Source organism: Vigna angularis, chromosome 2 (genome assembly GCF_016808095.1).
Source record: "Vigna angularis cultivar LongXiaoDou No.4 chromosome 2, ASM1680809v1, whole genome shotgun sequence".
Taxonomy (NCBI): Eukaryota; Viridiplantae; Streptophyta; class Magnoliopsida; order Fabales; family Fabaceae; genus Vigna; species Vigna angularis.
In genome coordinates this window covers 33,991,881-34,011,412 of record NC_068971.1, presented here as the reverse complement: position 1 = coordinate 34,011,412, position 19,532 = coordinate 33,991,881, and the positions used below count along the sequence as shown (strand labels likewise).

The following is a 19,532-nucleotide window of genomic DNA, read 5'->3' as shown; positions in this document are numbered from 1 at the left end:
GTATGGAAATGATTATGAATAAGTTTGGATTTTTGATAAGTGAACCTGACAAGGACTGGACTTGCTCTTACGTATCTCCACTTTTGATGGAGAATCAAGGATCACGTAGTTCTAGCCGAAAGATTGTTTGTTGTTTGAAAATGCAGATGTTTTTAGTTTTTGAAGATTTTATGTTTTTTTGGTGTTTTTGAGAAAAAGAAAGTAATGAGTACTAGGCTGACGCGGACGGTCACACGAATACTCATACCTTTAGAATGATATTTAAATATTTTAATTATTTTTAAAAGAGAAATAACAGTGTTAAGCACTAGGACGATGCGAACGATCACACGAGCACTCATACCGTTAATTACTTATTTAAGAAGACTTGAGAGTATTGATTGTTAGACTGATGCGCACGATCGCACGAGCACTCATACCATTATTTAAAATTTTTTAATATTGAGGATATTAAGTACTAGGCTGATGCAAACGATCATACGAATACTCATATCATTATTTAATTATTTAGAAAGACTTGAGAGTATTCAGTGCTAGGCTGATGCAGACGATCGCACGAACACTCATACCATTAATTAAATATTTTAAGATTGAGGATATTAAGTACTAGGCTGATGCGGACGATCGCACGAGTACTCATATCATTATTCAAATGTTTAGATCAAGACTAATAAGTACTAGGCCGATGCAGATGATCGCACGAGTACTCATACCATTTATTTAATATCTTATTTTTTCATCATTTTTTACTTTATAATTTTTACTTTTTATCTTTCATTTTTTGTAATTTTTACTATATAAAATATAAGAATAATAGTTATATTTACATAGGGTTTAATAAAAATTTTATTTACCAAAGTATTTAAAATAAAATAATAACATCATAATAATATTTACATAAAGAAAAACAACGAATAAAACAGAAAACAAATTAAAACTATATTCAGTTTATATTTTAAACTTTTGTAATTATATATTTTTTTTATGATTTTTATAACATAAAAAAAGGTAAATAAAAGTTTAAAATATACAATAAAATTAACGCATAATAATAAGACAATTGGTAAGGAATAACAAAACGTATGCAGTGGGAATTAAAACGTGTATGCAGTGATTAATATGTAACAGATAAAATACAAAACAAGTAAAAAAAACATTATAATTAAGAAAATATAAATAAGGCTGCAGAAAGTAAAATCCAATAAGAGCAAAGGGTGTAGAGGTGAAAAACCAGGGTGTTGTTTAGGCCCAATAATAAACGGGGTGTAAGAATGAAATTCTTGTTCCTACTTAGTCTCAAGGACATTGTCAACCAAAAAATTTGATGTTGGGAAATCCATCACGATCAGCAAGGCTTTGGGAAGGTTGACAGCCCTTTCACTATAATCAGTCCTAGTTAAATCAGAGAACCCTTGTTTAATCAGTCCTAGTTAAATCAGAGAACCCTTGTTTAGCTAATTCTTGAAGAAGTAAATGGCCACCGCTTCCCAAGCTCAACCCCAACCACTTCCTCTTCAAGACCGAGTCGCAATCGTCACTGGCTCCTCGCGCGGAATCGGCCGCGAAATCGCGATTCACCTCGCTTCACTCGGTGCGCGAATCGTCATCAATTACACCTCCAACTCGTCCCAAGCCGAGTCAGTTGCCGCTCAAATCAACGCCAACTCCGCCACGCCGCGGGCCGTCGTGGTCAAGGCTGACGTGTCCGAACCGAGCCAAGTCAAGTCCCTCTTTGACTCTGCCGAGCGCGCCTTTGACTCGCCGATCCACATCCTGGTCAACTCGGCAGGCGTCCTCGACGGCACGTACCCCTCCATTGGGAACACCACCATGGAGTCCTTCGACCACACCTTCGCGGTGAACACGCGCGGTGCGTTTGTGTGCGCGAGGGAGGCGACGAACCGGTTGAAGCGAGGCGGCGGGGGGCGGATCATTCTGGTGACGTCGTCGCAGGTGGCGGCGCTGCGGCCGGGGTTCGGTGTTTACGCTGCGTCGAAGGCTGCGGTGGAGGCGATGGTGAAGGTTCTGGCGAAGGAACTGAAGGGAACGCAGATCACGGCGAACTGCGTGGCGCCGGGGCCCATCGCAACGGAGATGTTCTTTGAGGGGAAGTCGGAGGAGACTGTGAATAGGATCGTGCAAGAGAGTCCTTTGGGGAGGCTGGGTGAGACCAAAGACGTGGCTCCTGTTGTGGGGTTCTTGGCCACTGATGCTGCTGAATGGGTCAACGGTCAAATTGTTCGTGTCAATGGCGGTTATATTTAATCGACCTCTACTGTTTGAACTGAATAAGATGGAAATAACATGCCAGAGTTCACACACTCGTATGTATAAGTTTCCACTGAATAAGTATAATCTCCCAATTTCATCATTCATATTTGTTTTCCTTTTCTTGTGTTAGTTTTATCTATACTTACTCAAAAGTTGGAAGATCCATTCGCTAGTAAACTTTCATTTTTGGTCTTTCGAGGATTTTCTTTGAGTTTACATCCTTAGGTTTCAAGAGAGATTTACCCTTAAGAGCTAAAGAGGAAGAACACCACAATTGGCTAGCGATAACATTTGGACGAATTAAACATATTGGTTTGGGATAAAATCAGTTGACTCTTTTCATACATTTTTCTCCTATGTATAAGCCCTATTTGTAGTGAGACCACATAATCTAACTACCTCAATAACCCTTGAAAACATAAGTCAACAAGAGAATGAACCTAGATCGTCCAGTGTTAACAAGTTAAGTCTTTTAGTTGTCCTTATTCGGATGTAGAATGAAGCTCTTGACCAAGTTTTATATTTCCAAGTTGACCCTGAAAACAGTGTCGAATATCTCAGAGAAAGAATCTCTTGTGAAGAATGAACTTGAAAATTTTATGATTTTGATTAACTTAATACTGATTCCCTTAAATCAAGGATAGAAGATAAAATTGTGAAAATTAACTTTTCCTGTATAGCAGGGAGGGTCATACACTATTTGGAGGGTCATACACTTTAAATGCATCTAGCTTAAAAGTAATCAATGTCTTTTGTCGGAGTATTTTTGGCGTCTATCATGGACACACTACTACAAAATTGTGAATAGAGAGTGTTCAATAAAGTGTTTGTTAAAAAAGTACTATAAATAAAAACATGAAATAATATACATTTCTTTTTAAAAATAGTCCTATCGAATCAATAGATAATGTTTGTTTAAATAAGCACCCTCTATGATTTATTTTTATTTTAAGATTAAAAAAAATCTTTGTTTTGTATTTTCGTGGTGCTCTTCTCCTTTGTTTTTTCTATTTTCTTTTTCTACGTTCTCTCTTTTACTTCTTCAACCTTCACCTTATGCGTTCTCTCATTTGCTTCTCTAGTTTTTTTTCCTATGTTCTCTCCTCTCTTTCTCTAGTCTTCTCCTTCTTCATTCTCCATTCTCTTCTTTCCTTCTCCAATATAATTCATTGTGTTTTCCTTTACTTCTCCTACTAGGTTCTTCTCATTCTCCTTTACTTCTCCTTCACATTCTCCTTTGGTTCTCGTTCGACGTTCTCCTCATTCGCGTTTGCTTCGTAGTCTTATCTCATCTTTACTTTAAGTAAGATCTCCTTTTTAGTTTATTATAAAAAAATGTTTTATTTCATTTTATTTTTTCATATGAGGTCTAATAAACTTAATAAGGGATTGAAGCTGGTTCTGTTATGGACACTGATTCGTGCCATTGCTGCATAATCCTTTGTCTCGATGCTTGATTTGATTGATGTAATATGTGAATTGGGTTTGTGTTTTGAGTTTGACTATTTTCTTAAACCTAACGGGCACATAACTCGGTACTCCCTAACATCACAAAATTATCAGAAATTATTATGATATAAGAGAATGAGGAATTGGATCCAAAGCATTCATACATATTATTATTGTGTATTTCAATGAACAAAGACAATGTCAATAGTAAGTAAAACTCAATAAAAATTGCAAAGCCTTTTCTCGATGTAGAATGGACAGAATTCACAATTTAGAGAAAATATGAAGGAATTTTCTTATTTCTAGAGTTTTTAAGTCAACCACGAAGAAATAAAAACAAAGATGAATTTTTATACTATTTCAACACAAGTTTATACTCACAAACATAGCCTTAAAGGTAATGATTAACACAACATAGCATAAGTAACCTACTACCTAATTATGAATGACACTTCATTTTCCAGATATTTTGACTAACACAACAGTTAAAGATAATTTTAGATCCTAAAAAATTACCAGAACTTGGTTTTACGTTTACTTCCTTACTTTAAAACCAATAGTTTTTGTTCTTGTATTTTTTAAAACTTCAAACTACAATCACTAGAGTTATCACTTTATTCCCTATACATATAGTATGGTTATCTTATGAGTTGGCTTAGTATTAGTATAAAACTAATAAGACATATAATATGATTATCTTATGATTTGTTTTCTCTTCATTCACATTGGTTGGAATCATCATGTTTTATTGTTTTGTTTAACCCGTCCTTTCATTTACTTATAGTTTTATTTAGTTTTATGTACATATAGTTTTATTTATAGTACTTGTATAATCACAATCTTCATTTACTAAAACTTAATCTTGCTTACCGAAAAGACATTTTGAAAAGTGTAAGATCACTTTATATTCTTTAAAAATCAGGTTTATATGTTGTGTGTATATTTATATATTAACTTATCATTTCTTGTTCTAAGCGTGCATACCCTTTACGTGAGCCCGTATAAGAGTATTTAGAGTTTGATGCTCTTTATTTATTTTGTAAACTTTTTTCCTAAAAAGAAAGATAGTAAACAAATTATATGCACACGAATTAAAGAATAAATATATATTGTATTTGGATATTATAAATTACCTTGAAACTTGTATCCATATGTTTTGCAATAAACTCTTTCCAAATATTCTTATTAATCATTGATGCATACTTCTCATGAGGTTGATTAGGAGGATTCTCTAAATAATTTCCATTCTCATCCTTTAGATACTTATTGGCCAAGCTAGTTCTAAAAATCATAAGCAACTTACCTACCTCTCTTAACACATAAGTCTTGTGACATGTATCAACATTAAAAGTTAGCGATTAAATAAAATATTAGTAGAAAGAAGTTTGGAAATCATAACACATACTTTAAAATAATTAGATTTAATTAGTACACATTACTTGTGTATAATTCCAAATGAGGTCTTTATAGACACTAAAACTCAACTCTTTCCAATTATCACACGTTATAGGAACATTAAATCGAACAATGGATCCAAGATAACTGATGAATTTTGTGCCACTAGGTTCAATTGGTTGACCCTTTGTATTTCATGAAACCTAATAATATGAATAAGTACATATTGAACAATAATCAGGAAAGTAACATATCTAATATACCGAAAACTAAAATAGGTACATTACCTCTAATATTTTTTCCTTCACTTCTAACTTGAATAATTTTCTTCATAATCACTACACCTTTCTTCCCTTTTGCTTCCTCGAGAGGAAGATTATCATCTCCAATAGGAGATGTCATTTACCTGAAATAAAAGTGATTAAAAGAAAGGATAACATCGGTAAAAAGGGAAAGACATATAAATAAAAATTTTAAATCCAAAACCTTTTCTTCTTTGAAGTGAACTATAAATGCTTAGGTTTCTTGTTGACACAAAAATGATGAGTTTATCCAAATCTCTTTATCATGATCATCTCTCTTGTACAAGATATCATCTATTATTGGATCATCATCATATGATGTCATACAAAGGATCATCTTCAACATTTGTATCTTCATCTTCTATATCATCGTTGGAAGGACAGTTTATTTTATTAATCAATAACAAAATTGATCAATTGACATCAATAAGATCAGTGACATAAAAAATTTATTGAGCTTGTGATGATAAAACAAATGGTTCATCTTTGTACCCCACTTTATTAAAATTCCCCTACGTAAATCATGTCTCATCTTGTCGAACTCCCTTATTGTTATCAACCCACTTGGAACCAAATATGAGTGCTTGAAATGTGGTGTATCCAACTCCCATATATGTTCAATTATCATAAAATACGACATATTTCCACATATAGGACTTCTATCTTTAGCACTTGAGAGATATGCATAAATTCAGCCACCAAAGTGACACCCCCATTTTGCATAGTACTTTGATTATCTCGTTCTTTAGTGTTAAATGTGCACCCATTAATCATATAACCAATGTAAAAAAAGACTTTGGACCATTTGCTAACCATCTCAATCTGTCAAAAATTAAAGAGGATTTTACATTTAACTCTGCAAAAATGTGGCTTTTTAGCCATTATATAAAAGTTACATTGTGTTCTCTACTTATTCAATTGTAAGTCTTAGTTAGATTTAACTTTTTTAGCATGTCTTTGTGTCTCTTAACATATGATTCAATTTCATCGTTATTGTGTAGAATATACAATTGAGTTTGTTCCCAATCTTTCTTGGATATGGTAATTATGGTATTTCCAATAATTTTTTTCTCCTACAGTTCTCACTAAGTGTTGGAACTTTGGAAGTCGTCTTGATTCAACATTAAAGAGGTAATAGGTACAAAATTCAATAACTTCTTCAAATATATATTGTCTCACTATTCATCTTCTCATCATTTTTTACATAGTCTTTTAATATCTTCATATAACACTGTATTAGATACATCCATCTCATATAATTTAAAAAGTCAAAGTTTTACAAAATCTAGAAATTTGCTATAATAGAATTGAATAAGTTGCATTAGATGTTTTCAAACCAACAAGGTAATTGTGACGTTAGAGTCATGTTATTAAAGTTTATGTTAACTTACAAGTCAAAAAGATTTATAAAAATCCAATTTAGTAGGGAGAAAAATGTAATGATGGTCATGTTATCAAAGTTCAATATTTAATATGAAATTTGTAAATATGAACTTTGTGACCATTCAAACCAAAGTTCTAATACATTTTATATAAACTTAATTCATGTTTGCTCACTAAACCCTTAGATAGCATAACTTGGATACTTTGAATCGATGAAACTTCTAACCTTTAAAATAATAAATTAGGATTGGTTAAAGATCCAAACAAAGTGATGATTTAAAAATCATTACACTTATCATTCAAAACAAGTACCAATTAGAAAAAATACGAAATTTTACTAATAAAATAACAAAAACAACAATGATACGAATAAGTATGTTTGAACTAAACCAACATATATTATTAATATATTAAAATTTACATATACTAATTAATAAATAGTTTAATATTTTAAAATCATGTATTATATTATTAATGACGTATCAATTTTATTTTAAATTATATTAATAACTGTTTCGGTGTAGATGTTTTCCAGTGTGTCTTTGTTGTTCCTGGCTATCTGGGACGCTTGCTCTTCTCCAATTGTTGTTGTTCATACTCTCCAAAGGAGGGGGAGGTACCTGCAAAGATACTCCGACGCTCAAGTCAGATGTGAGTTATGGAGCCTCAGCTCTCAAGAGAGTGATTATGATACTGCTCTGAAATATTATTTAGGGTCTCTAGAACATAGAGAGAACGTACCTGGACTTTGGCCCTGTCATTGTATTTATAAGCCAAAATAAAAATAACCTTACCTAAAAATGTGGTTAGTTATTCATAAATATCTTAACCGTTTAAAATATCTAAGATATTTTATGTAATAAATATCTTACTACATAACATGCCCCCCAAGTCCGAGTTAACCGTTCTGTTTTATGGACGTGGTAACTATAGGACTTATGGGTTTGAGGGAGGTTGTATTCGTTGTGTTAGGGAGCGTGTTTCTGGTTGTTGCTCATATGTGGATTGAACGTTTCAAACCAAGGATGACCGAGCGGTTGAGTTTGATGGACCACAAAGAGGTGAAGACGAACGACAAAAAGCTGGAACGAGTGAGGCCGAACGTGAGGATATGTATGACCGAGCGGTAGAGGCCGAGTGGCATGCGAGGCCTCGAACGTGAGGATTGTTTGAACGCTCGACACATAGGTTGTCGAGTGGCCGAGTGGCATGTGAGGTCGAACGTGAGGACGGTTTGAACGCTCGACACATAGGTTGTCCATCGGCCGAGTGGCATGTGAGGCCGAACGTGAGGACGGTTTGAACGCTCAACACATAGGTTGTCGAGTGTTCAAGTGGCATGTGAGGCCGAGCGGTTGAAACCGAAGGGAGGCCGAACGTGAGGACGGTTTGAACGCTCGTCACATAGATTGTCGAGCAGCCGAAACCGAATGGATTATCGAGCGGTTGAACGTGAGGACGGTTTGAACGCTCGTACATATGGGTTGTTGAGCGGTTGAAACCAAAGGGAGGCCGAACGACCGACTGTTTGAACGCTCGTACACAGGGATTGTCGAGCGGTTGAAACCAACTGACGAACGCTTTTGAGGCCGAACGACCGACTCTTTGAACGTTCGTTGACATTGATGGTCGAGCGGTTGAAACCAAATGACGAACGCTTTTGAGGCCGAACGGCCGACTCTTTGAACATTCGTTAACATTGATGGTCGAGCTGTTGAAACCAAATGACGAACGCTTTTGAGGCCGAACGACCCGACTCTTTGAACGCTCGTACATATGGGTTTTCGAGCTGTTGAAACGAAAGGGAGGCCGAACGGCCGACTGTCTGAACGCTCGTACACAGAGATTGTCGAGCGGTTGAAACCAACTGACAAACGCTTTTAAGGCCGAACGACCGACTCTTTGAACGTTCGTTGACATTGATGGTCGACTGTTTGAAACCAAATGACGAACGCTTTTGATGTCGAACGGCAGAATGTTTGAAAATTTGATGTTCTTGGGCGAACATAAGCTAGGCTAGAGGATGGTCCCCTAGGTTTGATGGGTGTTCTAGGGCGAACATCTACCAGCGGGAGTGTATCCCTTTGTTCAATGCACCTGGGTGTTCTAGGGCGAACATCTACCAGCGGGAGTGTATCCCTTTATTCAATGCACCTGGGTGTTCTAGGGCGAACATCTACCAGCGGGAGTGTATCCCTTTATTCAATGCGCCTGGGTGTTCTAGGGCGAACATCTACCAGGTCTAGGAGTGTTGCTCAATTTTAGTGCTTCAGCATGAACGGCTTCGGTTGAGAGAGTAAGATGGCTCAGTCTTGGGCTGATTGTTTCTTGTGACCTGTAAGATACAAAATGTTAAGCATATAGGTGAGACCGTTCGATCTAGTTGTAAACCTGGCGGCCGAACGTCAGTTAGGCCGAATGCTGGACGCTTGAGGCCGAACATCAAAGAGATCGAATGGCCGAATATGAGTGAATCCGAATGACCGAACGCTTCCTACGGGAATTGCTGAACGTTAATGAAGCGATTGGCCGAATGGTTGAAGCCAAGATGTCGAACGTCAGGACCAATGGGCGAGCATCAGTTTAGTCGAATGGCCGAACGCTTCCTGCGCGAATTGCCGAACGTCAATGAAGCGATTGGCCGAACGGGTCAAGCCAAGATGGCGAACATCAGGACCAATGGGCGGTCATACGTTATTGAGTTCGACTGGCTGAACATCAGTGCGTTCGGATGGCCCAGTGCTTGAGTGCGCGTGCCGATGGATGGTCTAGCGATAGAGGCCGAAGGGCCGAACGTCAGTTAGGCCCAATGGTCGAGTGTTGGAACGCTTGTCACCATGGATTGTCGAACGGTGAGGTCAAATGGCCGAACGTCACAGAGGCCGAGGTGCCGAACGTCAGGAGGCCGAACATGAGTATGGTTTGAACGCTCGACACATAGGTTGTCGAGCGGCCGGGTGGCATGTGAGGCCGAGCGGTTGAAACCGAAGGGAGGTCGAACGTGAGGACGGTTTGAACGCTCGACACATAGGTTGTCGAACGCTCGTACAGATGTTGAACGGTCCTACAGATGGATTGTCGAGCGGTTGAAACCAAATGGCGAATACCTTTGAGGCCGAACGGCCGACTGTTTTAACGCTCGTACACAGACATTGTCGAGCGGTTGAAACCAACTAACGAACGCTTTTAAGGCCGAATGGCCGACTCTTTGAACGTTCGTTGACATTGATGGTCGACTGTTTGAAACCAAATGAGGAATGTCTGTAAGGAAGGCCGAACGGTCAAGGCCAAGCTGCCAAACGTCAAGAGGCCGAATGACTGATCGTTGGAAAGCTTGATTGGCGGATGGCCGAACGAAATAGGCCGAATCGCCGAACGTCCGTGAGGCTGAGTGGCCGAAATAGACCGAATGGCCGAGCGGTTGAGGTCGAGTGGCTGAACGTCAGTGAGGCAGAGTGCCGGACGCTTTAGGCCACGGAAAGCCGAACGATTGATGCGGGGTGGCCGAACGTCAGGGAGAGAGAGGTGCTGAACAGTTAAGGCCAAGGTGTCGATCGTCGGGGAGGCTCAATAATCGAGCATACGTTTGGTCGAATGACCGAAAACTGGTGGAGCCGAGTGACGAACGTTATTGAGACGGGTGGCCGAACGTTGGGGACCGACTGGACGAACGTTATTGAGGCCGACTGCTGGGCGCTTGATGCTGAAAATTGCCGAACGGCAATGAGAGCTATTGGCCGAACGACCCTGAGAGCTATCGGCCGAACGACAATGAGAGCTATTTGTCGGACGGACCGGACGGTACAGTATCTAACCCTAGTCTTGGCTTGAAGGCGCTGCGTATGGCGTGGAGGCGGAACCGAACGGCAAGTTGGATGGCACGGGGTTTTGAATCTGCGATCTTCTTGGGTTATGATTTGGGAATTTAGGGCTTTTATTTGCAGGATTGTGCGATCGTGGAGACGATGAGGATGAATTAATGGTGCCCCTGTGACAGTGGTGTCTGGTGGCGCGACGGAGGCTGATGGACGTACCCGAATTGGAGGCTGTCTCTGCGCTGGGTCTGATCCGCAAAGAGGCATGATTTTGCAAAGATGTTTACAGTGGCGTTAATGGCTCACGGAGGAGAATCCTGGCGGTGATGCGGCAGCTTCATCTTGTTGGAGTAGCTTTATCCGAAGAAGTGACTCATCGAGGCCGAGGCTCCTGTTGTGGCTTCTTTGGGATGACACTCGGCCCCACGGTGGGCGCCAAAATGTTTCGGTGTAGATGTTTTCCAGTGTGTCTTTGTTGCTCCTGGCTGTCTGGGACGCTTGCTCTTCTCCAATTGTTGTTGTTCATACTCTCCAAAGGAGGGGGAGGTACCTGCAAAGATATTCCGACGCTCAAGTCAGATGTGAGTTATGGAGCCTCAGCTCTCAAGGGAGTGATTATGATACTGCTCTGAAATATTATTTAGGGTCTCTAGAACATAGAGAGAACGTACCTGGACTTTGGCCCTGTCATTGTATTTATAAGCCAAAATAAAAATAACCTTACCTAAAAATGTGGTTAGTTATTCATAAATATCTTAACCGTTTAAAATATCTAAGATATTTTATGTAATAAATATCTTACTACATAACAATAACCACCCTTACAAAATTATATATAATTAATATTTTAATCAGTAAATTCAATTTTAATTTTAATTTTAATATATATATATATATATATATACACACTAAATTGCTTAAAATAATTTATATTTTTAAAAAATATAATTTTTCACTAATTTAATGTTTTATATTAATAATAATTATCAGTATTAAATTCTATAAATGTTTTTTTTGCATATATTTTTAAGAATATTATATTTTTAATTAATTAAATGTAAAAGCTTAATTGTAATTTTTCTATCATATTTATGAAATATTTATTTAATACAAAAAATAACAAACAAAAGAAAAAAAGTTACACATGTATTGGCTTATGGAAGTTGATTATAAACCAAAATTAGATATGTTTTTGAGATTTGGAATATTTTGGGGTCTTGTGAACCAAAATATGTAAGTTAAACACTCATCGAGTTAATTTTCAGAAATAAATGGGAGATGATAAACTAGAAAATTTTGTTTTTGGATTAGGATAAATTTTATAGAAATTTTTTGGAAAGGTTTTTTTTTTTTTCATTAGTAAATATGTGTACTGCAAACGTCTAATTTATTATTATACAATTAAAGAAAAAGTCATTCGACGACTGTATTAATTATTTATGACCTCAAATAATAAAAACTAACACACGTTTAAATTAAAGAAAAAATAGAGTGCAATTTTGTTTACTTAAAATTTATGACCTGATTTTAAGTGGCATATTTGTGAATTCGGGTCAAAACACAGAGGATATTCGGAAGACAAGATAATGTGTGGTAACGGGTCTTTCCGTGGCCAGAATGAATTTTGTTGGGTCATTTGTTCTTTTCCTGCAAAAATCAATGTTTCAGTTTTTCAAGTTTCTCTCCGACCTATAATGGGGTCTCCTTGTTGAATGATCTACCAATAAAAATATCTCAGTGTTTGTTGCAAAAGTTTCAGCAGAAAGGTACAAACTTTCCAAGTTTGAAGGAGAAAGTAAGTGAAGGGTATTATGGCACAGTTCACTACGCAGGGTCGGCTGAAGTTGCTCTTCAATGGGGAGGGCGTGTCTTCTATTTTGGATCAGAAGGACCCTTTTCTCTACAAGTGCAGATCAGTTCAGACCAGCGAGCGAAAAACAAGGTGCATAGGTTCTTCTGCTAGGATTTACTATGCTTCAACATCTTCTTTGTGTAACAAAAACAACCGTTGTAATGCGGGAGCAAGCTCCACTGCTGGCAATGGGAGTGTTCATGATGAGGATGATGATGAAGATGAGGACGCTGATTTTGATGAGGACGATGATGTGTTTGACGGAGATGGCTTGTCTTGTTTCCGTGGTTTGGTTTTGGACATAGCTTACAGGTTACTTCTTGCAAAATTTTGCATTTTTTTTGCTGTTGCTGTGCATGTACAGTAATAATATTTGTGATCTTTACGTTTTACAGGAATTGGGAAAGTTCATTTGGGGTTTTACACATCAGGGTGGTCTAATACTTTTATACTTCCTATTTCTGTACTTTGTTGATTGTTAACCTTTTCAGCTGGTTTGATAGTAAGGTTTTGGTAGTTGTTGTATCTCTAGGAATACTGCGTGACTTGGTGCTTCGGGAGTTTTGTGACAAGTTGTTTATTGTGATTTATTGTGCTATTTGGAGTGATGGTAATAAATGATTCCTTTATTTGGGGAAGTCTCCATGGAAAAATTATAATAAACAGTGGGTTTGATTAGTTGCCATTTGCCTAACAGAAGGATTTGTGAGTATAGGGAGATGTACAAATGCATACTTCTGCCATCAATGGTAGATCCATTCCTTAATTTTTTTAGCTTTACACATTTGCCACTTTAGTTTGGGCTGGACTTGACTTAATGAGGTGAGGATTCAATGTTGGATTTCAACATACTCCTGTTCAATGTCAGTACTATGATAGGTTTTAATACCATCTTGAGTTTGAACTGAAATGAACTCAACCCCAAAAGGCTAGCTCAAGAGGTGAGAATTACCTAAGTCTTTGTAAGCTCTTGTTTGGTCATATCTATAGTTGATGTTAGATCTCAATGTGTATTTTATCTTTGAGTGACTATTTTTATGACATATTTGTTGTTTGCTTTGGGAAATTGAGGATCACTACCAAGGAGCATTTGCATTATTTGGGATGTTGGATCTACACACACATAGCTTCATATTTATCACTATTTATTTCTTTATTGTTTTTTTAATCAAGATAAGTACAAAAATCTAGATTGATAATGAGTTGGTCAACGCATCATGCTTTTGAAACTGTGGTGTAATCACTTCCTGCCAGTTATCGATTTTTCAGGGATGAAATACTGTATACTTTATAGTCTCAGTGTTTAGTGTGTGTGAATAGTATGAAATAGTGACGATTTATTTTCTCTTGTATAGTCACCAATATCAAGACACCTGCTCAGTTGTTTGCTTATGGTTCTGACTGCTGTCATCCTGCTCCAGGCCAGTAAATGTCGTAGGCTGGAAACGTGCTATATGTTTGGAGTTTATGGAGAAGGTCAGATATTTCTGCTCAACTTTTCATTGCTATGTTAATTATAGTGTGCAATAAGCCTATTTTATGTATTTTATCATTTTGTGATAGACATGAATATATATAGTGTTAAACTAAACTAAACTAATCTTCTTAATGAATTGGTGGGATTTCTCAATGCATATATCATTTCCAAAAGTCGGGTGTATCTCTGAACCAAGCTTCTAATCCTTTTCTTTTTGGTTCAATATGTGTAATCTGAACTTGATTTGTTCCCCAGGCCTGGTGGTCAGTTTGCACATACCAAGATACTGACACATATACTGATTCCGGCTACAGCTTTTGACTCTATTTCTTCTTTATTTTAGACAAACACTGAAATGTGGTTATTATGTTTTGAAATCTCACTTTTCCAGGCTGATGTACTGGAGTATTATGCTAAGACAGTGAACTCCCCCAGTGGATCTTTCTATATACCAGCTGTCTTAAGGGTATGCACAACATAATATGCTTTTGGTTTATTAATATTTCTGGTGCTTCCCATCATTGCAGTAAAGTCGGTGGCTCGAATTTAATATCAACATGTATATTTTGTATTTTATCATAATGATTGTTAGCAAATGGTTATTGCTGAACATTTTTGTGATTTGCCTGGTCCATTGAATGAGCTCAACTTAGTTTTGTTTTGGTGGTTGGTACAGGTTCCACATTTACTTCAGGTTGTTAAAAGAAGAATAATCAAGAACAATCTCAGTCGAAAAAATATACTATTTCGAGACAATTACACCTGTCAGTAAGTGCTCTGTGTTGAACTTTATTTTTTAACAAATCTAAATATGTTTAATTTCTGTCATTCACCACAACAAAACAGAAATATTGTTTTTCATACTGCCCCTAGCAAGGGTTAAGGAGGAGAGTTGTGTTAGGCCATTGACGACCAAAGAAAACTTGTTGATATACCAAACATGTCCTTTGCCCAAGTTGAATAATCAACCAAATTACTGAAGAAAACCCCTAAATTCCCTTCAGTAATTTTGATTTATTATTCAACTTGGGCCAACTGACATGTTTGGTATATCGGCAAGTTTACTTTGGCCATCAATGGCCTAACACAACTCTCCTCCTTAACCCTGGCTAGGTATATATTTATATTTCTGTAGAATTGATATTACTAAGATTCATGCAGTTCCTAGACTTTAAGAATTTGACTGTGTTAGGAGTTAAGACAGATTGGAAGTTGCTTGGAAGATGAAAGAGAAGAAAAAGTGGTTTCTACTAGTTAACCAAGAGATATAATAAGAAGGGATTAGTTAAATAGATGAGTTGGGGGAAGTAAGGGTTGGGTTGGGAGAGGACTTGGGGAATTGAATTTGAAAGAACCCAACAAGGGCTTGGTCGATTGTGAAAGGTGGAACTAGTGAAGGAAAGATCTTTCTCCTCGTTCTATCCACTTTCAGTCAAGCAATAAAACCATGTTTTTCTTTATTTTGAATGCTGGTTCCTAACACCATGTATAGATAGCTTCAGAATTGCAAATACAGCCGTCCATGGTATTAATTAACAATTTATTCACGGACAAGACTTTAAACCTGGAAAGCAATGTAAGGCCAACTTTGTGATAAGCTGAAGTACATACACCTGGAAAAAGCTCAACTGTGGCCATGCTTTCAGTTAAGCAATTTAAGTTGATGCTCACATTACATTATCGCAGTAAAGAAGACCTAGAAGTTGTTTTTACATTTTTTCCTCTAATGGGAATGATTCTCCATTTTGTGGGAGACATAAGACCTAGAAAAGAATTCCCTCCTTTACTTTCAGATGTGAAAGTAAAACTATTGAAGTGAGCATCAATTTTCTGAACTTTAAGCTAAATTCAACTTAATTTTACCTTTGGTTGGGGGTAGATCAAATATAAAATTCTTGTTCCCCATCTCTAGTTTGGCACAGCAAGATTCATTCACCTTGTAATTTATGAGAATGAGAATTAGAATTAGGTAGCGTGAATTATTATGTATAAATTGTTATTTGTTCCTTATGGAAGCCCTTAGCTAGCATGAGTCTGTTCATTGCCTCTATAATGGAGAGCCATGCATAATGGATGTAACCCTTCTCAACATTTCATGCTTGTGGAGTAATTATGATTCAAACGACAAACAAAATCAGGTAAGAGAAAACAAAGAATTCATTTTTAATGGAATTGAACAGAAAATAAGAGAAAGATCTTCCTCCAAGTATCTTTCTATTATTGTAACTAACAACTCCTAATAAATGATCAGTCAGAAGCAGCTTCCTGTGTTTTACCTTTAATTTTAGCTTTCCTATGAAATTACCTTGAGCACAAGGATGCAAAGGTGTTCTTACCTTAGGTAATTAGGTTAGTTAGGGTACAAATCCTTGCACTGATATGATATGACCTTCTCAACAGGTATTGCTCTTCACGTGAGAATTTGACCATTGATCATGTTGTGCCCGCTGCGTTAGGTGGAGAATGGACATGGGAAAATCTAGTAAGAATCTTTTATGCATATAGATAATACTGCTGGAAACTACATAATAATAAACATGTTCGACTTTATAAGTTTCCAAGATTCATCATAACTTAAAGATAGTTTAATTATTAGCCTAATTATTCTTTCTTATAAATTGCGTCTTATATTTACTTGTTCTATGTAATTGTTTTGTATATATATCCCTGGGCTTAGTGTGTTTTTCACTCAAGCAAGTTTCAGACATTGAAATACATTGAATTTAAATTAATCTAATTTTAAATTGTTTTATGTTTTAAATGTTTTGTTTAGACAAGACAATTCAAATTTAATGAATTTTAAGGTTCTTGTTTGGATAAAGTATCTCAATTACGACCAAATCAGAAAATTATTTAAATATCAAATCATTATTAAAAATTCAAATATATCGAAATTGATTTTTTTTATAGTCGGTCCTGGTTGATATTATTTCTCGGTTGAAGTTTGTCAAGGTTTTTTTAACTGATATTTACTGAACTTTTACTTTATTGACGTTAACCGATATTGTTTTTAGTTGGAGTTGTGAACAATTATTTAAGTTAACATCAATTAATGCTATTTTTACAATGCTGATGGTTGGAGTTTTTTTCTTCCAACTATTTTTTATCAATGTTGATTGAAAAATTTTCCCTGTTGACATTGGTATAAAAGCGAAACCCTAATTGCTGACAGAAAGTTTTCCAGTTAACATTAGAAAAGAACCTAACAAAATATTGACAAGAAATTGATGATAAAAAAAAAATCATAGCAAACATTGACAAAAACATAATCATGACAGACCTGAATTGAAATTTTTTTTATTCATATCAGCTAGAAAATAACATTGACCGAGAAAATTCTAATTAATGTCGAGCAAGAAATAATAGTGTCTACAAAAATAAATTCTATTAACATCAATTAAAAAAAAAACACCGAGTCGGCATTAGCCGGAAAGTATTTATCCCGACCATGTCTCATGTCTCAGCCTTAGTCAAGATGATGTTCAAAACCAAAATCGAGATGAAGGAAAAATACAAAGAGCAAAATGTGAATTTGAAGATTTGAAAATTTTCAAATTCTTATTTTTTAAGGTGGAAATTAAAATTCTCTAATTTTAAATAATCCAATTACTTTAATGAAATTGTATAATTTCAATTTCCTTTGAAATTCCTTACTGCTTCTGTTCACTGTTCATTATTTGCTATTCAATTTGGAAGTCGGTTATTGTACTCATCATTGTTCATGTTTGTCATCATTTACCTCTATTCTTCAGCCCCTATTGTGTTACCGTGGTTGAGTACACATTCTAATGGCTTTTAGACCAAGTCCAACCTTTGATTCCAGTAACATTCTGTTACATAATGAATAAAAAGAATACTTTCGATCAAAACAGCTCAATCGAGATCATATTTTATTGCTGTGGTCCATACTGGTAATTCTACAACGATTCTCTCATTCTATGCTAGTTAGATCCTGGATATTGGATTCTGGTGCTTTTGATCACATTTCTAGTATTCCTCCTCTTTTCTCAAAATTTTCATCCACCAAATTCTTCAAAGGCTAAAGCCATTTTGAATTAGTCAAGCTATACCTCTTCTTTCATTAACTTTGAATTCAGTTCTTTTTATATTTAGGTGCCCTTTTAACTTAAAGAATTGGAGAACTAGACAGATAATTGGCATAGGCTTTGAATCACATGGGCTTTCTATCTTCAACCTCCATCATCTACCACTGGTGCTATTTTAGGATCCCCTGACCTTAACTATGGATTAGATCACCTAAAGTAAACAATTTAAAAATATTATTGCTCATCTCTCTTGTTTACAAATTTTTGAATGTGAGTCTTCTCAGCTTGGGCAACATGTTCGGGCTACTTTCCTAACGGAAAATACTCAACTATCTTCTTTTTGTGCATGAGCTTTCACTAGGTAAAAGTATATTATCTACTTGTTCTTTCAAATGCATCTTTTTTGAACAATCCTGTTTTTTTAATCCTCTGATTTTGAATACTCAAGAATCAATAATTTCTTCCCAGCCACAACAGGTGTTCGTTACTCCCTCGTTACTTATCAGCTTCTTCTTTACATATGGATCTAGAACTCAGTATTTTCTGATGACAGGTGACTGCTTGTGCCAAATGCAACTCCAAAAAGGGTAAAAAAACTTTGGAGGAGGCAAAAATGAAGTTGATTAAGGTCCCAAAGGTACTTAACTAGCTATAACATAGTTGCCTTCTTCCCATAATTCATGAAAGAGCAACATAATGGCTACCAAGAAGGAGTTACCAATGTTAAAATTCCAACTTTCGCTTACGTTGTTGAATTGAAACATAGTACCTATTTCAACGTATTCAGGCTTTTTAATGTTTCCATTTTCACGATTAAGTGAATGTTACTCTTGTAATTCAGGCTCCAAAGGACTATGACATTCTTGCCATACCTCTAACTGCTGCGGCCCTGAGAATGCTGACATTAAGAAAGGGAACACCTGAAGAATGGCGTCAGTATCTTAGGTCTCCTTGAGTTAACACTCGGTGATAGCTGTATAGTCCTGCATGTCATGAAAACTGAATTTATCCTTGGGCACCCCCCTCCAGAATAACTAGAAATTGAAGAAAGAAAAAAAAAAATCTTGATTTTTAGGTTCTTTTAAGATACTTCAACTTTGTAAAGAAATTCATTGTAAACAAGGCCTCCAAACCTATGCATATTAATTGCTGTCTGAATGAAGTTACATATTAACATTGCCAGACCTTGTTCACTTTGAAGGATTTGGTTTTGTAGCTGCTTGTTGGTGCATTGATTAGTATGTGTGAAAGCCTTGATGGAATTCAAATATTTAACTAATCTATACTCAGATTTCACTCGTCTCATCTATTATTTTTGTTTAACTGTGACTTAGAATTGGTTTTCATAATTAATCAGTAAGCTTGGAGGCCTGTCCTAACCTTGACTAAGCAACTATCTCATTGTAAAATTGAATTATTCACCACCAGAAAATTGAAATTTGATCATAATGTTTTCAAGATATTGTAATTGGCCACATTGTGATTCCTGTAGTGAACTCACATTCAGTTTCATACCAGATGAGAACGCAGAGTTGTTGCAAG

General features: G+C 36.3%; 2 protein-coding genes across 2 annotated transcripts; both read left to right on the top strand.

Moving 5' to 3' along the window:
• The first annotated feature begins 1,095 nt into the window (after positions 1–1,095).
• Positions 1,096–2,375, top strand: LOC108327852 (NADPH-dependent aldehyde reductase-like protein, chloroplastic). The gene has a single exon (XM_017561575.2). The coding sequence runs from the start codon at positions 1,474–1,476 to the stop codon at positions 2,263–2,265; it is 792 nt and encodes a 263-aa protein (XP_017417064.1). The 5' UTR covers positions 1,096–1,473; the 3' UTR covers positions 2,266–2,375.
• Positions 2,376–12,230: 9,855 nt separating this feature from the next.
• Positions 12,231–19,190, top strand: LOC108329429 (uncharacterized). Its single transcript, XM_017563621.2, has 7 exons — positions 12,231–12,779; positions 13,889–13,943; positions 14,336–14,410; positions 14,621–14,712; positions 16,345–16,426; positions 18,544–18,627; positions 18,832–19,190. The coding sequence occupies exons 1-7, from the start codon at positions 12,427–12,429 to the stop codon at positions 18,943–18,945; spliced, it is 855 nt and encodes a 284-aa protein (XP_017419110.1). The 5' UTR covers positions 12,231–12,426; the 3' UTR covers positions 18,946–19,190.
• Positions 19,191–19,532: the final 342 nt, after the last annotated feature.